Genomic DNA, 19773 nt, shown 5'->3' on the forward strand with positions numbered 1-19773 from the left:
TTGCCTTCAGACTGTTCCATTGGGGCAGCTGACAGGGGTGATATTGGTTTTCACAGCTGTGACTGTGCAGTGACGCAGCATGCCTATGTATAGAACTTGATTCCCCTGATTAGAAAAATAAAATAAAAAAAACAGGTAACTCTCGTTTCTGTAACTGAATCAGGAAAAAAATAAGGTAAATAAAAGTGTAATGTTTGTAGTTAACTTTTAATTGGATGTGGTGTTTTTTTCATTCCAGGTAGTAAGGTAGTGATTATTCTGACGAGTGTTGAAATAAGAGTTATTTGACAGTTTAAAAACCAGATGAAATATCGTAGCATTTTCTTTTCTTCACAGAAACGCACAATTTATAAAAATTTTATAAGGATCCCGTTAATTAGGTTATTTAGGACTAATATATGTACAAAGTGGGACATGTTACATTTGAACAATAAACTTGTCACTGCTCTTTGTTGGATAAACAGCCGTCCTCACCACAAAAAACGACCGCGTGCATCGATTATGTAAGCAGCTCATAGTGACCGACAATTGCATTTCTTGTTGCCAAGACGAGAGAGAGAAATGATCGCGAGAAAGTGCGGTGGTGCCAAATTCCGCATAATGAAGCAGGTTGGGGTAGTGGAATGATTATACAAACACAGTACTTTCACTCAGGAGACTGGGCTCCATGTCCCATGTGAAACCAAAAGACAAATGTCATTTTGAAATTAGCCAAGTTTTACAGACCTTAGTCCATGACCCATTGACGTCATGTTAAATCCTCATTTTAGTAAGCTCTGAAAAATCATTGTACATGACCTGTTCACCATATAGACATGGTTAGCGACTACAGCTGAACATAGTGGAGCATTTAGTAGCGAAAGAGCCAGATATCTCCCTCAGGAGTTAGAGACCACAAATCTGAGCTGAAAGAGAGTGAATATTGGACGAACATTCACCAAATAAAAGATAATGTTGCTCCGTAACTCCTGGATGTGTAAATAAGCTTGCAAACAAGTTAACAAGCTTAACGAGTGTTTTTTTCTGAAAGAAGTTGTATGATTTATGTAGGATTCTAGCTGTATGTTTTCCCTTCAAGCTTATAGGCCATGTAGCAATTCTACTGGGTTTTATTTTTTAGACCAAAGTCTGTAGTTCATATATACTTTGAACACCCTAGAAATATGATCAACTGCCTTTAATTTAGGCCTATTACATTCTACATGTTTTAGGGGTTTGAACCATGTTTGTGGCATAGTGTTTACATCTAAGAACATTTCATTGTCACTTAGTTAATACTAGTGTATTCCTAGCCCACACAGGAATACACTCTACGTAAACACAGTCGTATTCTACACTTCCACCTTGAGCCTGGAATCGCAGCCCAGAACCAGTTGTTTTGAGGCTTTGCTCTGACAGCCTGGTGCTGCTGTGATCCAGTTTCAGTCGGGGCCAGTGCTGCAAGACTCTGCGGAGCTGGCTGCACTATCAGATGTCCCCAGAAAGAAATGTGCCGTTTTATCACCTCGCCCAATGGCAGCTGTCTGCCAGGCATCCACATACCTGCAATGGGAGATACATGACCCTCTGCATGCCTCACTGTGCGGTTGTGTGCATCAGTGACTGGGATGGTCAGGAAAGCCGTCCATCACAAGGCCACCGCCTCGTTGCTCTGCAGAGACACTGGAGGGGAAACCAGAAGTATCCTCTCAGGTACGTAATGGAAATATACCAGGAGTGCACTTTATTCACTCAGTTTAATTGACACATAGACAGGAGAAGACAGTAATAACCTGCAGGAGAAAATAGTATTGCAGTTGAGCAGCATGCAGTCTTTTTATCCTGAATATTTATATGTTTGCTAATCAAATTTCATGAACTTTCCATGGCTGATACGTAACATTCAAGATAGCGTTTGAATGCTACCAGGCAAAAAAAAAAAGACAGCTGAAGGCGATGGATTCATCAGGCACGACACAAAATGTCTCACCTTTAGCAGTATCAATTTAGTAGCTTGTAAAACACCCAAAAAATATATACATATTCCAACTCTGCTGTCATGTAAGAATACACAAAAATATAATACAGCATGTACAAAATACACAAACAACACTGAAGGAAACCATCATAGTGTAAAATGTGTATGATAGTGAGAATGTAAATGTATTTATTGTGATGTTGGTATTTAATGGCGTGTTAATGAGTGGACTTTTTTTTTATATTAGGCCGAGCCTATATACTATTCATTTATTTGTAACAAGTTTGTTTTTTTCCCTCTATGATATTAAGCTGCTTTTCCAAAATATATAGGCTATATAAATATGCTATAATGTTCAACTTGCATTACTGAAGCCAACATTCAATCCACATAGTGTCAGGACATATACAACAGGGTTATGATCATTTGTAAAACAGTAAGCTCCAAGGAGATTATAATATATTAGGAGGATATCTGAGGAGAAATATTATATTCCTGTTTGCTGCTCTGTCAGATAGCTGTCAATCACCCACCAGTGATCTCAGTGATGTTTTTTAAAACTCTTTTTTTAATTCCGTTTCTCTGACAGTGTACTTTCCTTTTCCTGATAAACAGGATAGAAAGTGCTGCTCTGCACACTGACTCGCCTTTCACTCTGGCCTCACTTCCTGGCCTGAATGGAAATGCTATAACCTTTTTTGTAGAGTGATATGTATTGATAAGTAAAAAGGAAATAACAAGTCAAGGAAATACTATTTGGTTATCTTCCAGTGAGCTATTAGGTAGAGGTGCTGCAAGGAAATATAAAGTCGGTCACAGGAGGCTTCACTCCTGACTACTAATAATATGTGAACCGTACTATTGTATATGCCGTTCATTTGTCGGGTGAGACTCATGAAGGGAAGTGATCCATCAAAGGCAATGAAAGCAATCAACTAATTAGACACAAATCTCAGACCATAAATCCCTGCCTGGCCATATCCAATTGGTTACAGGCGTTTTTAATGGCTTGTTTGACTGATCACTTTGGTCAGTTTGACATCAACCTAACGGAGTTTGAACACCAAAAGAAACATAGTTCACGGAGCCAATGATCTCAGTTGCCACTAGACTAGCTCAGGCTTTGAGTTCCTAGTAAAGAAGGAGACGCTGCAGTCAGGGATTTGTCACCATGCACAGATACAGGCAGGAAATCAGTTGGTGATGGTGTGGAGGCCATTTTCTCCACACTTCACAGGCTGGAGGTCAGCCACTCACTGCCCTCAGGGGTCATCTGGGGGCTGTGGACCACGGTGCTCTGGGGGGTGGGGGGAACCACCTGGATGGACACATCCACGTCGGTGGGCTGGGGGCTTTCTGGAAGATCTGTCATGGCAGAGCCCACTGGAGACAAACAAGAACTGCATCCTTAATATGAACAAGTTAGTTGTCATTGTTGCAAGCAGACCATATTACATTATTATTTTTGTACTGTGAGTCTCCTGTTTTTGGTAAGTACATTATGCTTGTGTTTGAAGACATAAAACGATTAGTTGCTGAAAAATTTAAGTTCTGCTATTACCAATCAAAATTGATAGAAAACAATATTTTAATAAGAATGTCTGGGTTGAAACCTGTTTAACGATCAGCCGGTTACTGGCACGTTCTCACTGACAGCTGCAAGGCTATTGTGGTGGCCTTCTGTTATCTGCCACTAAAAGGCAATGGCTTTGACATTATGGAAGTGAAGCTATGATGAATAGACTGCTATATTTATAGCTCAACAAGAACCACATAAAGATTGTAAATGACGGTAGTGAACGTTGTTTTGCTTTATTTAGAAGCTAATGACTGCAACTGTGGTTTTGAAAACTCTTTGAGGTGCATCGATACCATCTGTAGCATCTGAACTGATCCAGCTCCTTAGTACCCTTTTTTATCTCCTATATCTTTTCATCTAAAATACATTTCTCTGTTGCAGATGCCAGGACTCATACTTTTAAAAATGTGTCATTTATAAATATAGTGTGGAGGCCCTTTGTAATAGAAGGTAATACAAATGCACAATGTAATTTGTGCCAGACATGGGTACAATTAACTGCAATTGACACATTCACAGTATTTAACTGTTAAATTCCATACTATTGACAACAACATGAATGCCATTTTAATTACTTATTACTATTATCACCGTTGGAAGGATAGGTGTTCCACTCTGTTTTAACAGCAGTTGGAGTGACGGTACACATGTCAGGCTACAGTCAAGGACAGTCATGCAGTGATTCATGAGCTGCTGAGAGCTGCACCTGCCCAATGTGCTGTGACTTCTTGACCTTAAAGTATCATAGTGTGTCTGCTCTCTGGGTTACTTTGATCTTCCCCTTTTGTTTCTTTCTCTGCCTCCGACTAATTCTGATTTCAGGCTGCGAAACATGAAATGGCAGAATAGGTATCGCTTGCTGGTCTCCTCGGGTCAAATGAGACGAGTGCAGCTGTTGCTGGATCGACTAAAAGAGCATGTATACAGTAGGGAGGGGGCTTCCCTGAATAATTTCTCTCCCTCACTCACCCTCTCTCTACCACAGCCTCAGTCCCAAACATGGGTCATTTGTCTGTCAGTGCTGGGGGGCAGTGCTTGCTTCCTTACATCCCAAACAACAGTCAAAAGCAGCAACTTCAGCACCAATCTCTTCTCCTCCCTGCCTGCCTTTATCTCATCCTTCTCCCTCCATCTCATCCATTTCAGATTCTGTTAAAGAGGTCAGAAAATGGCTTCCATTCAGGACAGTCTGGGAACTCTTGTTCACACACACACACATAAACACACACACACACACACACACACACACACACACACACACACACACACACACACACACACACACACACACACACACACACACACACACACACACACACACACACACACACACACACACACACACACACACAGGCCCCCTGTTAAAATGTCAGGTCAGCAGTAGTGGTGCAGTAGCAGCAGCAGCACAGCGTGGCTGTGGCACCCCGGCGGAAGAATGTTCGTCGGCCTGCCGCGGCTGCAGTGAGCGCCTTTGTTGTGTGGAATGTGTCAGTGTGGAAGAAACCTGTGTTTATGGTGGTGTCATTGTTTGTGCGAGACAAAAACAGAGATGCTACGAAGCCCAGCTTTTAGTGTGCAGTTGGTGTAGGTGGTTGTCATCATATATACGCACATTCATTTAAAGCAGCTATATGTATAGTCAATATTTTTGGATGGTTGGATCACATTATTACTTGAATGTGAAAGGGGTCATTCGTAGCAAACTATCATCACCCGACTTTGTAGCTCTTCAAGAGATTCTGGTGGGAAACTGAGGTGTGTCCGGTGCAGTCAGCCTGTTGTGGAAAGTTATTAGCTATTGAGACATGATAAAATAAATATAGCGTACTAAACAATACTTGTGTCTACAGTCATGCAAACAGCTCTGTGGGGCTGTACTTTGTGCTAAATGCTAACGCATGCATGCTAACATGCTCATATGCTAATATGCTGATGTTTAGCAGGTGTTTTGTTGACCATGTTCATCGTTTTAGTTTAGCATGTTAGCATGCCAACATTTGGTAGTTGGCACAAAACACAAAGTACAGCTGAAGCTGACGGGAATGTCTGCAGGTATTTCGAAGATTTGATCTTCGTTGTTGATGTAAGAGGAGAAACATGGGACTGCATTCTTACCTGCTCTAGCCTTCATGTGTGCATACAGTACACGTGCGTGCGCGCACACACACACACAATGCAAAGAGCTGTAGAATCAACAGCAGAACTAGGTCTGTGAACTTTTCTTTCTTCATCTCCCTCCCTCTTGCTACGTAAATCATGTGTATATAAGTATTCCCAGTCTCCATCTTCTGGTCTATCTCTCTGTCACTCAAAAACACCCTGAGCCCTCCAGACATTTTCTTTCTCTCCTTCACTTTCAATCTTCTCTCACTTTCTCCGAGTGACTCTCCCAGTCTCTTTCTCTGTCCTCATTCTTTCTCTGTGTCACTGCACTCCTCATCTCTCTGCTTTAACTTCAATGCCTCATTGGGATGAATACTATATCTCTGCAATTGTGTGTGTGTGTGTGTGTGTGTGTGTGTGTGTGTGTATCTGTACTGTGCACAGTATATTGGTGTGCACAGTACTGTATGGGTTGATTTATATGCACTGTAGCCTGCTGTGTGAATGCTAACATGTGTTGGCATTATGCCTTCCTATTGGCCACATGAGAAAATTCAAAATCAATGGTATTGTGTTGTCAGCGAGCCTGAGGCCTGGCATTCAGTGATACCATGGGAGTATATAATTGTGTGTGTGTGTGTGTGTGTGTGTGTGTGTGTGTGTGTGTGTGTGTGCTCGCACCTCTGCTCTCTCGTTGGGCCCAGAACTGCTCGACAGTTTTGGCAATGTCACTGTTCTCTCTCAGTTCTTTCTGCCACTGGCGCAGCTCCTGCACATCTGGGCGTGCCCTGATCTATAACACACACACACACACACACACACACACACACACACACACACACACACACACACACACACACACACACACACACACACACACACACACACACACACACACAACAAAGCACACGTGCAAACGCAGCTCATGCATGAATTCACATCAGCAAATATCATCAATAGCTTAATTAAGCTGTAAGCTAATCAGTGCTAGTTAGCTGCTAGTCTTGTCCATTTAGAGTGTCCAATATGTTATTTAGTTAATAAATCATTTTGTTATACTGTCTGGTGGTTAAACACTAAAAGTGGCTCATTTACTGTGTTTGGAGGCACCACAACCTCTTCATACTCTGCTATTGCCAGGTCATCTGTCACGGTCTGTCCAGCTGACAACGCTTATGCTCTCACCTTCTGTATATAATATAATTTGTGCTCATATTACGTGGTAAATTGTAAATATCTTTACTGTGTGTTCTAACAACAACAACAGGGTGAAACAACTTAACAAACATGCCATTACATGCTCCGTTGTCTCTGCACATGCCTGCATGAGAATCTCAGGCTTATACAGAATCAGTAACATCTTTGAAAAGAAGCATTTTATTAATTAATGTTTTACTTTTCCTTCATATGTATAATCAGTTTTATTGTTGTTTACTTTACTCTTTTTAATCTTATTATTGGCACAGGAAGAACCCATTAAATTTTGGATCAGATCAGAATCATGGGGAAGATACACAAATTGTTTTTCACTTTTGTTAACGTTGCGAGATTGAGAGCATATGTGCTGTATTGATGTGGTGTCAGAATAATCAAAAAAATGTGTTCCTGACTGAAAATTCACTCTGCATTAACATTCTGAAATAGGGCATGCCTTGGCGGAGGACTGTGCTCTCAGAGTGCCCTTCTAGTTCGCTCGATGGTGTTTTAAGCCCCCAACGTTGACTTCAAGGCAGCGCTGCAACCGCGGACTTCAAGGCACCTAACCCTAACCTTAACCCTAACCATTGCTTAATCCTAGTGCCATCCTGGCAGCGCTGCCTGGAAGACGACGTTGGGGGCTTAAAACACCAAACACCTTCTAGTTCTCTTTATATATTTTTATTATATAATTAAAGTGCTGAAATGTTGATATATGGATTGTCCCATGTTTTCAAAGGTGCTGTAAAAATAAGCTTTATTATTATTATTGTTACAGTTTTAACATAAGCCAAGTTATGAATTTCATCTTTAACTTTGATGCAACACATTTGCATAACATAGTGAAGAACATATATTAAGGCATGTGTGTGTTGTGTGTGTGTCTCAGTGTGTTATTTAAACGTTTAAGTTAATGATATAGCACACTGCAGTATTGAGCTATATTGTGGAAACGATGTCTGAAAGGACCCTGCAGAGAACAAATGTCACTGTTGAAAGTAATGAAGTGTTAAGACGTATAGCTGAGTGTGTTTGTGCATCGGTGTCCACATTGATGGGTAAATGGGTCAGATTCTGCTGCAGATTCATGTTAATAAGCTGTCTCGGATTCTACTCTCTGTCTCTGTAGCCAGCATGAGTTATGAATTTGTTCTCGGAGGAAACCCCTTTCAGTTGTTGTTTGTTTGTGTCCGTGTGCTGCTGGCTTTCCTAAGAGATTATTAAACAGACTTGCTGTTTTAGATGAACAGAAAATGTCCCTGAAGAGCTAACGCTCCCTTCCTTTCTTTATCTCCTCCTCCTCATCTCCCACTAACTTGGCCTCCTTCTCCTTCCTTTTACTCCTCCCTTGTCTTCCCTATCTTCTCCTTCAGTAGCCAGTTGTGCCTCTCCCTCTCCTCACACTTAACTTTAGACAAAAAGTAATCTCTCATACCAACCCCTTATTCTCCCCTCATTCTCCAGCACATCGATGTTTCATCTCTCCTCTCTACTCTGTATTCTCTCCCACCTCTCCCCAATCTTGTTTTCCTCTTACTCCTCCCTCTCCATTTGACCGCTTGAATGGCGACTATAGTGTTGCTATTAGCAGTGGGTACGAAAGTGGGCCTGTTATATAAGCCTGGCGATGGGTTGAGGAATGGGTAAGACTAGCGGGCTCCAATAGTTAATTCACCGGGTGTCACAGTGTTGCAACAGCCTCTCTGCTGATGGGAGCAAACCATAGAAATGGAAATGAGGGGTGAGAGGAGTGGGGGGTTGGAGTCTGTCGTGTATGCTCACCATCGCTCGTGTTGTGTGTCTATTTGTGTCTGTGTGGCCATTTCTACTCTGTCACTTTCCATTGGTGTCCTGCAGAAACCTTTTACCTCCAGTTCTTTTTCTTCTTTTGCTGCCAGCTACTGCTAACAACGGAAATATTACACCGATGTGGGACCCCTGAGAGAATGCCTTGCAATGTGTCACACACAAAGACAAAATCTATAGTCTCAGTTCTTAGAAAGCTGACTCTTTGAAACCAGGAGACAAAGTACTGAAATTGTGTATGTGTGTGTGTGTGTGTGTGTTTGTGTGTGTGTGTGTGTGTGTGTGTGTTTTTGAAGCCTGTCTGTGTGCATCATTACAGCTGATTAGCAGGGCTGAGGTATTGTTTTGACTTGAGTGCATCAAGGACTCTGTGTTGTTGTTGTGTGTGTGTGTGTGTGTCTACTTTTCCTGGTTTGAATCATTAATGAGCTTTTGATAACATAGTATCGCGTTGCTGTGATCGCATTGAAGATTGGGATTAAAGGGACCAGAGGGTCAGAGTTACATTGCAAGGCTGCATACTATATATTTGACATGCAAAAGGACAACCACAAGAAAACACACACACACACACACACATATATAGAAAATAACATATAAGCACAAACACTAAAGAGGGACTTCATCCTCTTCCATCTCTCAAAGACAGCAGCACAAGCAGAACCCCCCCCCTACTCACCACGTACCCACTGAAATGCATGTACCACACAAACTGTGCACACTACGCCTTCTTGCACACACACACACACACACACACACACACACACACACACACACACACACACACACACACACACACACACACACACACACACACACACACACACACACACACACACACACACACACACACACACACACACACACACACACACACACACACACACACGTCAATCCTGCTGCACAGCCTTTCAAGCTGCCTGTGAGACCAAGCTCCTCTCCTCAGTCTCACACTCTGCAGCAGCACAATGGCTTCTGTTTGGAGGAACTGGCTGCAGTCACATCATCAGCCGCACTGACAGGCTGCTCACCAAACTTCACAACTCAACCCATCAATCATCTTTTTGTTGGCCTTCCATCGAGGCTTAGCCAGCTGGGCAACCTGTGATCTGACTCATGCCTTTGTACACTCAGACCCTGTAAGTGGTTGCAGTGTGAACCTACTGTCCTTTGTAAGAACACTTAGACCTAAATACTCTCTATATTACAGATTATAGTGGATATTACAGATATAATGACTACCAGATTAGGCCTTTCATGCTATGACCAGTCTTCTAGTTCTATTCTATTCGGGGACAGCGTGCCCCTACAGCCCTTTTCCAGGAAGGGGGAAGTGAGGACGAAGCAGAGCCACCGGCTCTGGACGTCCTGAGTGGCTGTGACATATTTTCTGCATGAGTGTCACCGCACGTGACCCTGTGACTGACTTAACACTGGAGCTCAATTCAAACCATTCATCTATCACTGACCACAGATCATTCAGCTGGAATCACAGACCTAGTTCTGCTGTTGATTCTACAGCTCGTTGCATTGGGTTTGTGTGTGTGTGTGTGTGTGTGTGTGTGTGTGTGTGTGTGTGTGTGTGTGTGTGTGTGTGCAGTGTTTCCTTTAGGATTTGTTTTAGCAGTGGGGGCAGGTCCGAACCCCCCCATGAAATGGAACTGACGCTTTGCTGCAACACAAACAAATATATTTATTCACCTCTATTCTCACACACATTGAGGCATATTTTCTGTTGTGATTGAACAGTATTTTTTTAGTTACTATATAGGCCAACTTTGATCTTGACATATAGGCTAAGCATTCTGTAGCAAATAACAATAAACCCACTATTAATTACATTATCTTAATGCAGTGTAACTACCTCAGCATGTAAATAATGCACCTAAAATACAAACGTGAGGAAGGGCGTTCAGCAATCACTATCGAATCAACAGCCACGTGCAATTTATCTAGCAGGTGAAGAATACAAACAATGAAAATCACCAGTTAACTAAATTTAAATTTACAAGACCAGGTTTAAATGAACTGACAACATAAGTTATACAACTAAGGCCGGTTACACACTGCAGGCGTGGCGTGAGCGTGGCGTTTCTGTTGCGTGGATTTTGTCTGTCTTTACACACCAGAAACGTGTCTACCGCTGCGCTGCTGCTGCTAGCCTTGTCTGGACACATGGATGTTTCCCATTGATAACATTAAATACCATGTTAAACATAAATATATACTGATTTGATTACAGCAAAGGCAACGTCAGTAGTATTGACGGCAAAATAGGCTACAGAATATTTCTGTATTGACTGGTGCAATATTAGAAAATCGATTTATAAAAAAATGACATTCATATATCTGCATTTATATCAAAACCTAGAGGCTTTCAAACATCAACATGTCATTTGTTAATATGTATTCGTGTCTAAATGACATATAAACATATTTACCTATTCTATTTTGCCTGGAAACGCTTCCAACACGCTCGCGTCTCGCGTGAAAAATAGGCATCGGTTCTATTTCTAGCAGGCACGCGTCTCACGCCGGCAGTGTGTAAGCTCTAACCTGTTAACATGGGAGCCGAAATATAAACGGACACGCCACGCGGCTGACACGCCACGCGGCTGACACGCGCGGCTGACACGCCACGCGCAACGCGTCCACTGTGTAACCGGCCTTACAGTTCTCAAAGACGTACACACACGATCTCAACTGGCTTATCATCCGGTCAGCGTCTCTTTATTTCCTTTCTCCCTTTTTCTGCCGAGTAAAGTATCCACGCTATTCTCCGACATGCACTCTAACAATGCAGCCCTATTTCTGATACCGCGGGGGGTAGAAATGTTGCCGTGGGGGGCCGCCACGGTCAAATCAACATAGAGGAAACACTGGTGTGTGTGTGTGTGTATATATGTGAGAAAGAGTCTTTCAAACAGCTCTATTAGTTTACAGCATGTTGAATACACTCAGAATTCAGTGTCCTACTTTTTGACAATAACCGGGCCTGCTAGCCCAAGAAGACTTTCCTCAGACATGTTGGGACTGTAACAATATTTTTATTCAAAATTACTAACCAAAGGATAAAAACTATGACTTATTATTTTTATTATATTATTTTTTGTGCATTGTTACCCTCAGAAACAAGACGTTATACAATTCAAATACCAATCCAAATTATAATGTACGTATGCGTAGTTTTGTCACAGAAATGACCATGCAAAATTACTTTTCTGTGGAGAGTTACAGTAGATGAGATGATCGATACCACTCTTGTGTCTGTTCGGTAAAGTGAATTGTCATTTTTACACTTTTTCTAGAGAGCCAGGCTACAGTAGCTGATTCCCTCTGTTTTCAGTCTTGTAGGAAAAGATGCGACCGATTCTACAGAGTCTTTTTGACTTCACCGGTCACTTCTCACGTTTTCCCCTTTAATTTTGTGTTCGTTGAAAGGCAGACCAGGAAATGAATACTCAGGATTCGTTCAGTTAAACTATAACAATCTTTAGTAAAATGATATTGCAAACAGACATTTCATTTGCATATGGATCAGCCGCTCCTTCAAGACTTATGCTAAGTTTAGGTAACCACCCGTTAGTTGTAGCTTTGTATTTACTAGACAAATATGACAGTGGTATTGATCCTTCATCTAACTCTCTGCCAGAAGATAAATAAGTGTATTTCCCAAAATGTTAAACTAATTCCTTTACGTTTTTATAAACAAATAAATAAACCATAGAATAAAATCTGATAACAGATCATAAGCTTTAACAAGAAAAACAATCCCAAACATCTTGTCTCACCTGAGTTAGACTTTATACAGAATACTATGCTGGGTGAGGTTAGACAGGGCTATGCTGCACAGGACAGTGCGCTGCTGTGGCCAGGAAAAGGCCAACCACAGTGTGTGCCTATTTATTACAAAGCAGCCACATTACTCGACTCAGCTGACCAGGCCTGAGAGAGCCTTAGTTATTAGTAGCGTGTGTGTGTGTGTGCATGTACATACGTGTGCATTACATAGATGAATGGATTAGTGTTAGGCTAAGGCACACAGTGTAAAGAAGATTATGTAATATGTTTAGACCTAGCAGCTCTTCATAGTTGTATGTGAGAGAAACAAGAGCACTCAATCGCATTGTCTGGGTCATAGATGTGAGTTTGTGTGTGTGTGTGTGTGTGTGTGTGTGTGTGTGTGTGTGCGTGTGTGTCCTTCTTCATTCCTCAATATGTTTGATGAAAAAGGTTAAAAGAGGAAAAAAATTCCAAGCTACAAAAATAGTCACCCTCAGTCTGTCTTTCTACAAACTTACACACACACACACACACACACACACACACACACACACACACACACACACACACACACACACACACACACACACACACACACACACACACACACACACACACACACACACACACACACACACACACACACACACACTCAAATCAGTCAGCGCTGCATTAGGCAGGTTATATAACAGCAGAGAGTGTAAGAGTGAGGGGGGAAGAGAGGGTGTGTTGAGTGAGTATATTGATGAAAGTAGAGGTGTGCAATTTGGATAAAGTTACAATATTTAGTTAAGTATTAAAAAAAACTGAAAACTGAATCAAATGATTTTTTTTGATTTTCTATAGCAAAATCCCATAATCCTATTAAACCCTCATCTCAAGCACTTAAAAATAAGAACAGATGATGGTGAAATGTAGCCTGATATTGATTCCTTGATGGGAGAGTTTTGTTAGAATACTTCTTTTTTTCCTAAGATAATTTTTTGGCCATTTTCAGCCTTTACTTTGACAGGACAGCTGAAGACATGAAAGGGGAGGGAGAGAGGGGAATGACATGCAACAAAGGGCCGCAGGTCGGAGTCCAACCCGGGGCCGCTGCGTCGAGGAGTAAACCTCTATATATAGGCGCCCGCTCTACCAACTGTGCTAACTGGGCGCCCAAGAATACATTCTTAAATGGGAGATAATAAATGATAATATTGAATTATCACATGCTATTTGAGTATGTACACATTCTCGCGTACACAGACACAAATGGTGACAAAGAAACTAATAAAGTTTTACAGTGCGTCAGTGCTTCACAGATGACTTGTGCTGATGTCCTTGTCTCTGCTCTGCTGCCCACTGAGCTGTTAACTGCGGTTTTTCTCGAGCCAAGGTAACAGCAGGCGTGACACCATACAATGCCTGTCAGGACTTAGTGCCTACCCAAAATATCTCCACCCTGTGTACCTTGAATAAGTCATGATCTTAAGACGCAGACCCTCAACTTCAAACCCTAATTGTGCTGTGTTCACAGCCTCCCTGTGCTTCTCTGAGGCTCCATCTCTCTACCTATTCTTAGCTGCTACAAAGCTGCATTTCCCTCCACCATGCCCCATTCCTAATCCAAAGCCACTCTGCAACATCATCTTGCCTCTCTCCTCCCTTTTTTCATCCATCTGAAAATGTTCCTAACATAGCTTGAGCTTCATCCTCCCATATATATCCTCTGACTCTCTCACTACTGTCTCTTTCTGGCAATGTCTCTTCCTCTAAATCCCTTGGGGTTGCTGGGCTGCAGTGCTATCAGCAGCCCTACTGAACCTCTCTTAGTTCAGGGTAAACAAAGTGAGGGAGTGACAAGCAGCCAGCTCACTGCTGCCACCTCATGTGAGCAGAGCAGAGTCCAGTAAGACTTTTTGTTGTTGCAGAAATAGAAGAGGAAGTGTTGCCCCCTGCTGGTGCACAAGTAGCCCAAACATGGATGCATGCAGACACATTCAGTACATCTTTTCTTGCACACAACCATAAATTCAACTACATACAAAAAATGTTCAGATCATTCAAACATAATCTAATTCTACATGACAGCACAGCTGGCATATTTCCCTCTCAATGGTTTGTGCAGCAACACTGAAGCTGAATCCTCCCACAAGCACGGATAAGAGGAGGATGAGAAATGAAAAAGTAAGCGCTTCTGTCGAAACAAACAAAAACATGACCCTTGCTTACATCCCTACAGCATACAAGACTGGGTTTATTTGTGTGCGAGTGTGGAGAAACTGTTGCCGTTTGCCTCTGGTAGTGTCTATTTATATCAAAGCACACAGTACTTCAGACCACAACGCCCACACAGGAAGGAATTAAGTCCTGGCATCACTGATGACATAATCAAGCTGCTGAATGGAACTGCAGTCCCTGTGGAAGAGGGGCTTTTCAGCGGGATGGGATTATACAACAAGATCTCACTGTGGGCCAATGCACACGCAGGAGGGCGCCTACAGTATTGTTTGTTCGGATAACAGACCCACACACACACACACACACACACACACAGACAGGCAGGCTCACTGTGGTGTGTGGGGTAATTGCAGGGTTCCTTCAAGCCTTCTACTTCAATATCCCAATTTTTTTCCACTCTGTAACTTCTTAAATCAATCTGCAAAGTCTGGGAGGTGGTAATTAGTGTTGGCCAGCTTGACAAGCCCATCCAGGCATAGCTAAAGTTATGTGTAAATATGTCAAGTAATAGGTTTTTCTTCCAGGCTTTTAATTTGAAATGTACCTGATTTTCTTAGACTTTATATGTTTAATTTTATTTTCCATATTTTAAGACTTTTAGGACCTCTGCTGAGCCAATGAAGGACATTTTCTTCCACCTTTGTCTGTCTGCAATCCTAGACCCAGTCCTTTAATATACTTTTGGACAGAACGCCTGCAAACACCATTTTTCTTCGAGTCATTTCCAGTGTTCCAGTGTACCTTGTATCCCCTCCAGAAAGCCTGGATGAGCAGAGCAGCCTGATGCTTGCTCAGCAGTAGAAACAGAGGGATGGGAGGCCTGGGACTGAAGACAGAGAGAGAAAGAAAGAGAGAATATATATGTCAAGAGACAAAACAGGAGGGTGTATAAAAAGATGCAGCTTGTATCTGTGAATGAGCATGTTAGTGTGTTAAATGTTAGTATTTGCTTGAAATTAATGTTTGTTTAATACTTTAGATACAGCAATATGGTGACCATGGATCTTCAAAAGGCCAAAGACAAATGTGTCTCATTTCTTGACAAACAATGAATTTGCACGTAACAGCTAGACAGGTAACAGGTCCGGGAGACACTCACTGCATGCTGAGCCAATGTTGGACAAAAGGGATGTCATGAAAGTTCACTGGAACCTGTTCTCGCCTGCGGGGGTTGTGGCTAAGGAAAGAGAGAGAGAGAGAGAGAGAGAGAGAGAGAGAGAGAGAGAGAGAGAGAGAGAGAGAGAGAGAGAAAGAAAAAAAAAAAAAAAAAAAAAAAAAAAAAAAAAAAAAAAAAGAGAAAAGAAGAGAGAGAGAGAGAGAGAGAGAGAACGAAAAAAAAACATGACACAAACCCAATTGTTTTGCATGCAGCACTTAAAATATAACATTTGAGGGAATTGATGGGGTGAGATGAGTAATATACAGTGGAGAGAGAGCGCTGTGTGTGTGTGTGTGTGTGTGTGTGTTCTTACTTGTAGAGCCACTCAGTCAGGAAGTCGCATGGGTTAAATGTGGTTTTTTTCTTCTGCAACACAAAAGATCAATGCCATGCATCACGCAGAAGTAGTATTCAGCCCTACTTATACTTATTACATTAGTAAAAGTAACAATATAACAATGTAGAAATACTCCATTACATGTAAAAGTCCTGCATTCAAAATCTTACTTGAGTAAAAGCACAGACTTTTTTTTTAAGATAATTTTTGGGGTTTTTCCGCCTTTAATGGACGAGGTGAGAAAGGGGAGAGAGAGGGGGAAGACATGCAGGAAATTGTCACAGGTCAGAGTCGAACCCTGGACCTCTGCGTTGAGGCATAAACCTCTAAATATACGTGCGCCTGCTCTACCCGCTGACCAACCCGGCCACAAGAACAGACATCTTATCAGCAAAATGTACTCAAATGTCCTCATTTTGGCTCCTGTCAATTTTATATTTTTGTGGATTATATTATTGGATTAATGTTACTGATGCAGTGATGTGTAAGCATTTTACTGCTGTATTTGGTCAAGGTGAAATGAGTTTATATTGCTACACATACTACTGGGTAATTTAAAGGACAATTCCGGGGCAAAATGAACCTAGGGGTTAATAACACGTGTACCAAGTCGACCGTTCTCTGGGATATGTTTTCATGCTAAACGAACGTGTCTCTAGCTTGAAACAAGAAAGCACAAACCGCTGATTAGCTTATAAAGCTAGTCGTCGGGGCACGGGTAAAGTAAAAAGAAATGAAAACAGATCCCAGAGAACGGTCGACTCGGTACACGTGTTATTAACCCCTAGGTTCATTTTGCGCAGGAATTGTCCTTTAATATATTATAGCAATGTATTGCATTGTATGATTTGTGTTTAGAATCTTAATTAGGGAAGTAACTAATAACTGCTATGTGAAATAAATGTGGTGAAGTAAAAATGTCATCTAAGTTGTAGTGGATAGTTTAAAGAATAAAGTAGAAGAAAACAGAAACAGTGAAGTACAAGTACCTATAACATTTACGTAATCACAGTACTTGAGTAAATGATGTACACGTTATCCCATTTATCTAAACGGATAATGCAACCAAACATCTGTGGTCATTTTAACAACATTGGCCGCCTGTAGTTTCTTTATTAGTTAGATGTTTATTAGAAGAAATTCAGACCTCGAAACAGCCATGTTTCTGGGCTTCTGTCAGCAAAGCCTCCAGTCCAGGCAACAACACTGGAAACACTTTCCTCTCCAAAAAACGTTTGACAGGACCTGACAGACCACAAACAAACAAACGATAATAAAGATATACAAACAATATAAATAAGCACCTAGGCCTGTTACTACGAAGCAAGATTTGGCGTTAATGAGGTAACTTCAGGCTCAACCCAGGGTTTTCTGTACCACGACGGTTATGTTGGAGATTAGAGATCAATCGGTGTTAAAGCACCGCCTACTGACCGATCAATACTCGATTGATAAGCGCGTCACCGTTCTAGAAGATCCGGAGCTCAGTGCGCGGAGAGAGAGGTGTGCGCTCATAAAAGTTAAATAAAATGTAGAGACCCACAACCCCGTTAACATTCCCCGATGGGTATTTTTATTTAAGATATAGATTTTCAACGGAGGGAATTACATATAGGCTATTTGTCGGCTTCTTGAGCCGTGTGTTGCCAATGCGTACATCGGCTTGAATTATGTTTTTATATTTTTAATTGCTCTCACGATCGCTTCCACTGCCGGGGTTGCAACTGAAATAAAAGGCTAAAGCAAAAAGAGCTTATGGAAAGCACAAGTGTAATTATGGTCAGATCTTGTGCCTGACTGATGGGAAGTGATATTGATAAAGCGTTGTGATTTACAGCGTTGGCTATTTTTTCGCCAGCTTTCCTTCCGGTTTTAGGAAGCAGCGACTGTATTGCGTTTTGCCTGTGAAACCGTGTCTGTTCATCATATTTATGTAGAATTATAGTTTGCTCTTCTTATTTAAAATGTGCGGCTCTGGTAGATGTTTGCGATTGGTCATGCTGTGACCAAACACCGCCTCTTTTATGTGAACGCGTGCGCCGCTGGATTGGTTGAAGTACACTGGGTGGTGATTGCGCAGTGGATATGACACATGTCTTTGGTGTGGGAGACCTGGGTTCGATTCCCACTACGATACAGCAACCAATCTGGCCCTGAACAAGACACTTAACCCCTAGTTGCTTCAGGGGAGTCTTACCTCTGACATACATAGCAATTGTAAGTCGCTTTGGATAAAAGCGTCAGCTAAATAATACTAGTTAATGTAACTAGTTTTTAACTACCGTCGTGACACAGTTTATGCCGCGGTTGATAGGTTAGGTGAAGCCGGTTAACTGAAATCTATCCAGGGCATATTGATCTTCATTCGTAGTACAGACAGGATGACATGTTGTTGCCCCCTGCAGGCCAAAGCCCATTCATCTTACCCTCATGTAGTTGTGGAGGTGATCTAGTTGCAGCTGTTGACGGGCACTTCTGGCTTGGAGGACGAGGTTTTCCTAACCCACAGTGGCCAGGGAGAGCAGGGTGCCAAAGAGGGTCAAAGTCTCTGAGAGGATCATCGTCCACAAACACCTAATGAAACCAATGATGATCAGATTCCAGAGGTTCCCAGAGTAACCGGATCCAAACTAACAAGACACAGGGATGAATGAGCTGAATGATAAGCTGACCTCGGCTGTGGTGAGTCCGAATAAGACTGGGGAGTGTGTACTGGCGCTGTACTGGGAGAGCTGGGTGCTGACTGAGCTGCTGTCTGTCCACACAGCAGTGGGAGGACTGGGCTGCTCAGCTTCATACTCTCCAAATAAACAAACAAAAAAAAGCATTATTTTACGCCGTTTCCACAAAAGCTTACGCAAATAACATCATCATCATCTTACCTTCACACACTTGTTGCCAAAGTGATTTTTTGGCTCCGATTATCTTCGCCATTATTCCGCCTGTTCGCTCCAGTAGTTGCCAGGGACTCGCTAGGTTGCCAAGGAAGTATTGCTTATGACTTCCGGTGTACTAAAAATGCATCAAGTAGGCTAGCATTGGGAGATAATACAATACATAACATAGCTATATAAATAATACAATAAGGTCCAGCTGCGGCCTGTAGCCACTCACGCCACGCAGCTTGTTTTCTTCTCAGATAATAAGGGACAATTTAGCTAACACAACAGGAACAATTTAGCACTAGCACTTAGCTAGCTAGCTAGCTAGCTAAGGTGTTCAAAAAAGTAGAGGAAAAACCAAAAAAATGACTCAACAGATTTTCTAAACAGTTTCTGGAATACTCGCCGAACATATTTTTAAATAAGCGTTACAAAGAGTCCGACTTTACATACTTTCCAACGTTACTATACGTACGTGATACCGACACTTCTGATAATTATAGTGTAACACATTAGGATAACGTTGCTAGTGGCATAAGATAGGCTAAACGTATTATTTTTCAAATCATGCCAAATAACAGCGCTACGAGTTTAATTCCGTGGTTCCGGTATTCGCCGCTAGAGGGCTATAAATACCCGTATACATACTCTTAATCGACCCAATTGTAGTCTATGCCTATAAGAAGCCCCTAGCTATATATCTTAATAACCATGTTAATAACACCTTAAATTGATATGGACTAACTA

General features: G+C 41.9%; 1 protein-coding gene across 6 annotated transcripts; it reads right to left on the reverse strand.

Annotated features, from left to right (window-relative positions):
* Positions 1–1717: 1717 nt before the first annotated feature.
* On the reverse strand, positions 1718–19573 carry iqck (IQ motif containing K). 6 transcript variants are annotated; one of them, XM_039825073.1, is made up of 10 exons: positions 19502–19573; positions 19027–19176; positions 18817–18944; positions 18571–18718; positions 17292–17389; positions 16121–16173; positions 15748–15825; positions 15390–15474; positions 6321–6432; positions 1718–3340 (listed from the first exon to the last, which is right to left on the reverse strand). In XM_039825073.1, the coding sequence occupies exons 2-10, from the start codon at positions 19076–19078 to the stop codon at positions 3189–3191; spliced, it is 906 nt and encodes a 301-aa protein (XP_039681007.1). In that variant the 5' UTR covers positions 19079–19176; positions 19502–19573; the 3' UTR covers positions 1718–3188. The 6 variants fall into 6 exon arrangements, 5 of the variants coding, with proteins under 5 accessions (XP_039681007.1, XP_039681009.1, XP_039681010.1 ...); XM_039825075.1 differs by having other exon boundaries at positions 19027–19156; positions 19502–19565; XM_039825076.1 differs by having other exon boundaries at positions 19027–19116; positions 19502–19561.
* Positions 19574–19773: the final 200 nt, after the last annotated feature.

Source organism: Perca fluviatilis, chromosome 15 (genome assembly GCF_010015445.1).
Source record: "Perca fluviatilis chromosome 15, GENO_Pfluv_1.0, whole genome shotgun sequence".
NCBI classification, from domain to species: domain Eukaryota; kingdom Metazoa; phylum Chordata; class Actinopteri; order Perciformes; family Percidae; genus Perca; species Perca fluviatilis.

Bases quoted from the DNA above. Each gene is read 5' to 3' on its own strand.
- iqck (XM_039825073.1), bottom strand. From the start codon at position 19,078: ATGGCGAAGATAATCGGAGCCAAAAAATCACTTTGGCAACAAGTGTGT. The intron at 15,826-16,120 runs GTAAGAACACAC...CTCTTTCCTTAG, and splicing joins CTGACTGAGTGGCTCTACAA to CCACAACCCCCGCAGGCGAG. The intron at 6,433-15,389 runs GTACACTGGAAC...TGTGTGTTATAG, and splicing joins CTTTCTGGAGGGGATACAAG to ATCAGGGCACGCCCAGATGT.